Source organism: Poecilia reticulata, linkage group LG14 (genome assembly GCF_000633615.1).
Source record: "Poecilia reticulata strain Guanapo linkage group LG14, Guppy_female_1.0+MT, whole genome shotgun sequence".
Classification (NCBI taxonomy): domain Eukaryota; kingdom Metazoa; phylum Chordata; class Actinopteri; order Cyprinodontiformes; family Poeciliidae; genus Poecilia; species Poecilia reticulata.
The window spans coordinates 2,153,254-2,161,368 of NC_024344.1; the positions used below are offsets into that span (position 1 = coordinate 2,153,254).

At 37.6% G+C, this 8,115-nt stretch overlaps 1 protein-coding gene and 1 long non-coding RNA gene across 2 annotated transcripts in view; one reads left to right on the forward strand and one right to left on the reverse strand.

Moving 5' to 3' along the window:
• Positions 1-2,231: 2,231 nt before the first annotated feature.
• LOC103475370 (uncharacterized) lies at positions 2,232-3,693 on the forward strand. The gene is made up of 3 exons (XR_535326.1): positions 2,232-2,321; positions 3,374-3,435; positions 3,550-3,693. It is a non-coding gene; the product is annotated as an uncharacterized LOC103475370 (long non-coding RNA).
• LOC103475369 (glucocorticoid receptor) overlaps positions 2,315-8,115 on the reverse strand; it is a 59,457-nt gene continuing 53,656 nt past the window's right edge. Inside the window, exons 7-10 of the mRNA XM_008426940.2 lie at positions 7,787-8,003; positions 7,026-7,156; positions 3,457-3,614; positions 2,315-2,723 (exon numbers count right to left, since the gene is read on the reverse strand). Coding sequence (XP_008425162.1) covers positions 2,571-2,723; positions 3,457-3,614; positions 7,026-7,156; positions 7,787-8,003 — 659 coding nt within the window. The 3' untranslated portion in view covers positions 2,315-2,570. The remainder of the gene's footprint in view (positions 2,724-3,456; positions 3,615-7,025; positions 7,157-7,786; positions 8,004-8,115) is intronic.

Here is an 8,115-nt window from a genome sequence, read left to right on the forward strand (position 1 = left end):
AATAGAAGAGTACTGCTAGTTTTTTGTGCATTTAAGAAAAGAGCTGAAAATCCATATGATGTTCCTACACAGGTTCATGTATAAATTCCACTTTCCCAGACTCAGTTTTGCAGCATTCCCAGTTCTTTCACTTTAAATKATTAATTATTAATGTTCTGTATGAATTTAAGGACTGATATTTCAACTACACAAAAACCAACAACAGGAGGAGGAACACAAGGAAGGGAGATAGGACACACGGAAAAAGAACAGAAGGAACAGCAACGTTAAGAAACGGGACAGRAATAAAACTGAAAACATTTCTTTATGCATACTTCTCTCATGCTTGTCAAAACTCTGTAGGAACCCTGAAAGCCAACATCTCAGTTAGAAAAACCAAACACAGTAGAGCAGGAAGGTGAACAGCGTTGTGTTTAGACTCAGCAGAAGCCGCTGCAAACCTGAACAGTAGATTTGGCCACTAAGCTGGTACGAATGCTTTATACACATAAACGACCGTAGCAACATCTGAAAAAAATAATCATCTTTTAAACAATTGATCCTAGTTAGCTGGTGTTATCTGTGACACTGTAGATTGAGCACCCTGAAGCAAAGTTACAAACCACCACTGTACACATGACCCTTCACATCTGCAGGATATTAAAAGAAAACTGATAAAAACCTTTCATGATATTTGGCACTAATAGGACAAAAATGTCTGATGTAATGAGACRTCGCCTGAGCAAGAATAAACTAATTATGTGGACTAGACTGCAGCTTCTTACGTTTCAAATTTGAATTTAAARGCAGGTTTTATATTTAAAGTGTACTTAGACGCACTATTCACTGTTTTTCACCTTTTTTCAATAGCATTTTATAAAATCTGAATTTGGCGGGAAAAGTAGCCCAAATACATTTTCTGTTGCACTTCTATCATAGATCCACCAATTTACCAAAGATTTATGGAAAAAAATAAACAGTTCAGATTGTATCACTACATAAAAACTGCATGTACTTCATGCATTTCCTTGTGCTTAATAAAAATCAGATAACTGTTCCATTATACTTTGATGTAAAAAMGGGGTGAACATTGTAGATCCTTRCAGGTTTTATAGGATTCGAGTCTACCTGCTGTATCAAAGAACCTGCAGCACAACACCTGAYGTGTTGTCGTCCTTAGCACCCAAATATTCATTAYTCCAAAATGGAATGGGGCCGTAAGACCTCAAAGAAAACTGGAAGCTGCTACAGCCTGGAAAAAGCTTGAGTGGTGAATTCAAGATGCTATCACAACCTTTAAATTACATATTTAACAAATGTGGAGCTATTTGAAAAGCAACAAGCTCAGAATGAGAGCAGCTGGCAGTGAAAAGGACAGGACTGACATTTTGAACGAGGTTGACTTAAAGTATCATGGATAATATCGAGCACACACATGGAGGACATTTTCATGGATTAGCTCACTTGATTTGATACATATTTTTAAAATTTACCCCAAAAATAGAAATTGCAGCTGGCTGCAAACATTCACMATTTGACAGGAATTTGCATTCACTCTCAACTCAGATAAAAATTGTAAGATAGTGGCTGCTTCTGCAATACATGTCAAGAGAAGTAGGGTTGAGACAATACCTAATCTTCCAACTCCAATACAAAACAAATTGTATATTTAACCAAAACATAGTMGTTCTTTAAACCTTTTAAGACCTGGATAAGAGAATGATAATTTTTCAAGTTGCTGGGCTGACTTTGTTTCCTGCACAGAGCAGAAACAGAGAGGGCGTCCCACTTTCAAAATACCAGAAATGTCCGATTCAAAGAGAAATCAGGAGACAGGTTGAGCAAACCAGAGCCAGGCAAAACATGAAGGTAGAAAAAAAAAAAAAAAGACGCGTCTGTAAGCAATGGCTATAATGAGCATAAAAACTAAAAGGCACTAGTTTTCCCTCAGATACATCCTGTGTAAACATGTGTCAGGTCGAACTGACCGTGACGCCTGGTGTGAGCTCTGAATGCGTGATCAGCGATGTGCATAAAAACACATGAAGAACGATCCTCAAGCGGCTCTGTTTTTCTATTCTTCCATTGGTCATTATCCTTTTTCTTTTTGTCCTCGAGTCCAGAAGAAAAGTTAGATTCTTTTGCAATGTCTCCCCTTCGTCTCCAGACCGTGACCAACACTCACAGCGCAGAGAAGCAGAGCAGGCGAGCGGAAAGACACCAGGCAGGAGCAGATCGGCCTGGCGAGCATCGGCGTGAGGAAACGGTTTTAGTGATGCAGGCAGGAGAGAGTAAGAGGCCATTGGACATCTTTAAAAACATTAAATGTCTGAGGTCTGGAGGTGAGGATTGAGAAAAAGCACAAACGTTCAAAAGAAACATTCATATTGTTCTTGGTGTGACAAGAGACTGAGCTACAGTCAGTGGTAGCAGGTTTGAGGCTATAGGTAATTTCTGAGTTCAGACTGAATAGACCAGGGCAGCAAAACCAAAACAAAAATCTGAACCAGACTTATAGGGGAAAGCAGAACTGGTGCAAGAGAGCCCGAAGCAGTGTGGCAGTTAAGGCATCGATTCACAGTTTAAGGCCGTCACTTCTGATGAAACAGCAGAGGTTTGACGCTCCCGTCTTTGAATTTTGGTATCTGGTTGGTGATGATCTCCGTCAGCATCTCTGGGAATTCCACGCTGAGGGTCTTATTCACAAAGGTGTAGAAACAGATCTGCAGGAGACCCTCCACCATCTGGAACAGGACACACACACACACACACACACACAGTCTTTATTGAGAATCGTTCTGTGAAGCTGTTTTCAGTTAGCTGGGTGATTTTCTAAGAAGGTGAGCTGCACTGAACAGGATGTCAGAGGAGCTAAAAGAGTTGGAAGAGATTTGAAGGGAAATGAACACTGCAAAAACACAATCTTACCAAGTATTTTTTTCTAGTTTCAAGTGCAAATATCTTAGTGTACTCGGAGATTAATGAAGAGAACTAGTTGCAATGGCAGATTTTTTTACTTTTAATAGAAAACATTTTGTTATAAGAGAAAAATTCCTATATCTTGCTGAAAAGTTATTTGTAAGTTAGTTTTGTCTTATATATATGCATACATATTGAGATATTTGAAAAAGAAACTAAGCCAAAATTAATTGATAAAATTAGTGAAACCACTCATTTATGAAAGGAAGTAGCAAATCTGTGAATAATATGAATCAAAACTCAGCTTAAAGTAATTTTCTCCAAATGTTTGACATTTTCTGACACTCATGTTTTAGGACTTAAAACTAATTGTAATTTCAGATAAAGTGAGTAAAAGCAAAATTCAGTCAGATTTGTGTGAAGAATCAACATGGTGCCACRTTGATTTCTATGTTTCATTCAAACCGGCTACCAGAGCAGACGGCCTGACCAATGAACATCTAGGAGAGAAGAAAAGTCCCGACTAGCTGAGCAGATGTGAGTGTTTGTGTAACAAACCTCCTGCATGGAGTCCAGTAGCTTAGTTAGCTGGTAGAATCGCTGCCAGTTCTGACTTGTGTTCTCCTCTCGCTTCACAATGGCTTTTCCCAGCTCCTTGATGTAAGTCATCCTGATCTCATCAAAAACCGCCTGGCTCTTCAGGCCTTCTTTTGGAACTGCACACATGGAACAAGAAAAMACACAGAGATGACTGTGGGTGTAGCTTAGCTGGAATAAATATGATCTTCAAATGAAGCCAAGAATGGGGACAATATTTATTTAGTCTTTTGTTTTCTTGTTTTGTCTTTTTTTTCTGCTTCCATTCAGATAAACCTGAGCTTGTGAGGAGCTGGAATAAAATGCARAGTATTTTGTCACACCTTTTGTTCAAGGTGCAATTATATTGACATCTTGACAACCAACCAACTTTGTCGACTTAAAACTGCATATAAAGAAAKATTGCCCTTTAGAATTTACCCCAACACCCCGTTTTGTTTGCCAGCGAAGGCAAACTGTTTAATAAAACAAATAAATCAATAAAGTCCCTGYCAGTCTGCCGAGTGGCAAAGAGTCCAAAAAAGCCACAGTCACCTACAGAGATTATGGACGGAGTGAAAAGCAGGATGATTTACATAATCACACATATTAGCAGACTCTATYAGGACTTTTATCTCTGACACAGAGAGGCATTTTTCTGCCTGTACTTTGAATCATTTTGCATCTTTCAAACRATTTTTTCCATAATATTTTACAAAACTTCATGTGGAGTTGGAAAAGGCTACAATGACCTGCTTTTGCAGAATYATCTTGATAKATTGGCATCTTGTGTTATATCTGCAACTTTTTAATATTTTGTCATATTAAAAGCACAAACTTTAGTCCACTTTAATGGGATTTCATATAATAGACCCCCAAAACGTTCATAATTATGAAGTGGAAAGAAAAGTATTTTCCCCTAAATAAAATCTTAAAGATGTGGCAAGCATTTGTACTCAGTTCTCTTTAATAAAATACMGAGTAAAAGCCTTCAAGCATCCAGTGCCTGGTGAATAGAATCTGATCATCTGTGATTAATCAGCATCATGAAGACCAAGAAACAGATCAGAAAGGTGGTGATGTGAGGATTAGGTTATAAAGCAACTTTGCGAGATACAAACACGTTACATAGCCATTCACATCTGGTATGACATGGAGAGTATAAATACAAAAAGCAGCTGGAGGTCCATCGTAGCTCTGGCGGAGCTACAGAGATCCACAACTCGGGTAGGATAATCTGTTGCTACGGCAACTAATGGGCACAAACTCCTCAAATCTGTCCATGGAAGATTTGCAAAGTGAGCACCCGTGCATGACTCAGGAAGGCTGAATACAAATGCACACCACACTTTTTAGAATTTCACATCACAGAAAACATATTTACCTTTTGYCTTCCACTTTATGAATATGGATAACATATTCAAAACTGCACTTGTAATATTACAGAAAGTGTAAGAGTTCAATAGTTCTGTTCGGCTAAAATGCTTCTCTGACTGGAGCTGATAAAACAAAAAAATGCATCATGCGTTGCTTCAGCTTTGATAAAAGTCCTCTCGACTTATTTAATCAGCTCTCACCAAAGCTGTCCTGACCTGATAGTTTCTCCTTCACTGTGGGGAACAGATGGAAATAGCTCTTAGGTACAAAAATGCAACCTGTGCTCACTATGGAAATGTAATCTCTCTGAAGAGCACACTTTCCCCTGAATGTCAAAGAAACAGCTAGAAAGAACAGTCTATTCCTCTGCAATTCACAGTTTGCAAATGAAAGGGAAAGAGAACTGTCTTGGTGTTTAATGGTGTAAGAATAACCAGAAGAGACTGCGTGTCCAATTCTTTTAACATTTTCTCTACAATAAAAAGGCTGAAAAACATTTGCATTTTCCTCTAGTGTAGTTAAGGCCACTCTTCTAATTTATAGCAGCTTAAAAAACAACTCAAATCCATTCAGACATGATTAAGAGTATACATGAATAAATCGCTGCTCAGCCACCAAAAATGAAACATTCAAATCTGGGAAATGAGACTTTCTTGTAATGAGTCTCCTCTCATTATTTTGGCAATTTCTGGCAATTACATAAGTCAGAAAGCAGMAWGTAATTCATCTCCTCAGGAAAGAAACAAAATTACCTCCATCTTGACTACCTGTATTATTCAAGTCAAAACAAGGAAATTAGGTTTCTTTCAGGAAATTGCTTTTGAAAAACTAATGACAAAAGGTTGCCCCCCAAAAAAGGCTGATTTCAACATTTAGCATTTTCAAAGATCATGCAGGAAAAAAAACGAAATGTTGTTATAAAGATTCTTATGAAATAATTTTATGACCTTCATGCATAAAATAAAAGCAAAGCTGCATTTTATGCTTATTTTGAAAAAATAAAAATACAAGAAACATTGAATTGAACAGCCAAAGGGAAATAATAGAATAGAATCTGTCAAACTCCCTTCAGTACTTTTTCAACAAGGAGATAAAAAAAATCATGATTAAACCAGGCAATCACCAAATGACCGATTTCTGATGCAGTTTAAAATTTTTGAATGAAATAAGAAAACTGTCCAGATTTAAGATTTTGTGTCACGAATTATAACTAACTGACTTTTTTTTTTGTCAGATTACTGACAGAATACCAAATTCAGTTCCTCAGAAATACACAAGAAAACAATTGAGAATATTGCATGATCCTCTCCCAGATTCACCAGTGGGATTCATCCTAATATTCTCAAGATTATTCCCTGTTGCTTCTGCACTTTTTCCTTCTGCTAAACTTTCCAGTAATAAGCTTAGACAAAGCAATCTATAAAGACTCAGCTTCCAATATCTTTATTTTCTTTATTAGTCCCATTTGGTAATCAAATTTGCTGGGAAACACTCTGTAAAACCCCTATAGACAATGAGTTATAACACATCACTATGGTTAGTTCAGTGGTTCTTAACCTTTTTTGAGGTACCGAACCCCCCAGTTTCATATGCGCATTCACCGAACCCTTCTTATTCCTCCTCCTCCACCACACACAACATACTTTGCGGTATTCTGATTTAGTAATGTAATTATATTAGCTGTGTTCCCACCTCCACACCACTAGAGGCAGTAGCAACCCCGAAAAGATGCGACTAAGGAGCAGATTTAGACTATAGAATTTGGTAAAAAGAGTGGAGCTCCTTCAATCAGTACTCCTCCGCAGCTCTGATTGGCTAAGCAATGTAACGTGATCCTCATTGGCTAAGCAATGCAACGTGATCCTCTGCAGCAAGTGATGGCAAAGCGGGGCGCGTCATCACGACTTTACACAAGTGTGTCTTTACCTCCGCGGCAGAGGCTCCACCGAACCCCTGAGACCGACTCACCGAACCCCTGGGGTTCGATCGAACCCAGGTTAAGAACCACTGGGTTAGTTTGAGCGTTAAACAATAAGGAATCTTTATTGACATAATATTTCCCTTAATTTTTATATTTAATTTGAATTTTCCATAATAGAACATCATTAAGAAGTCAAATCAAAAACATTCTGTTGAATTTTATTTATARTGTGCCAATAGAAGTGTTTTATTACCTGTACTCAGCAGTAACAGGACCTTCATGCAGAGGTACTCATCATAGGACACCTGCAGTCGGACAAACTCATTGCAAATCTTCAGCATCTGCTCACACTGGTCACCCATTAAAGGCAGCTTCATGCGCTCTCTGGAGCAGGACAGGGTGCAGAACAAACAGATGACATTTTAGTTTGACTGACCGTGTAATTATTTGCTCAATACTGCAAAAAAATAAAAATAAAATAAAAAAAACAAGAGAGTGTGAATTTTTAAACCATACTTTCACTCCTAAATACCACACAAGAATTTATCATCAACAATTGAAATGGCACTGGCTATGACTCATTCAACTAAAGCTTGTTCTTTTACTGCTCAGTACATTTTAAATCTTAGTAGAAAGTTCTATTCTTTCTGAGCAGAAGAAAAGCAGCTGTGAGTGTTCAGATGCTCATCAAGTAACATTTCAAAACATCAATGTTCAGGAGAATGAAAATAACACAGAGTTTGAATGTTTTTTTATAAAATCCATAATTCTTTTTATAAAATTACATGGGGGCACGGATTTAACCACACTTTGCTGCAATAACAGCTGCAAGTATTATGAGAAACATCTCTCCCAGCTTTACACATCTAGATAATGAAACATTAATCAATTTTCTTGTCTGAGTGTCTGAACATCAGATTTTTCAATTCTGCAACATATAATTAGGTTAATAAATCTATCTGATAATGTGTTGCTGATAAAAGACTTAAAAGCATTCAGATATCTGGTACGCACTCATTTATGACGAGATCTGGAGCAAAACAGAGCATTCTGCCGTTACACTGCTCATAGGACCTCCAGCCGAGGCTGAAGGACATGAGGAAAAGCCAGGAGCACTGCAGCAACGTCATCTGATCATCAAGGTGCAGGTTACGGAAGCCTGAAAGGGACACATAAACTCTGTTCAATATAAAGACATGAAAATGACAGGCAGATAAAGTGGATCCCAAAATAAAATTTAACATTTTAATTTTCTTTTAGAATATCTGCCTATATTTTTTGCAGTGTTTAGATTGCTACTTTTCCATAAGGTTCTGTTGAAATAATTATTGTTCTCTTTAAAG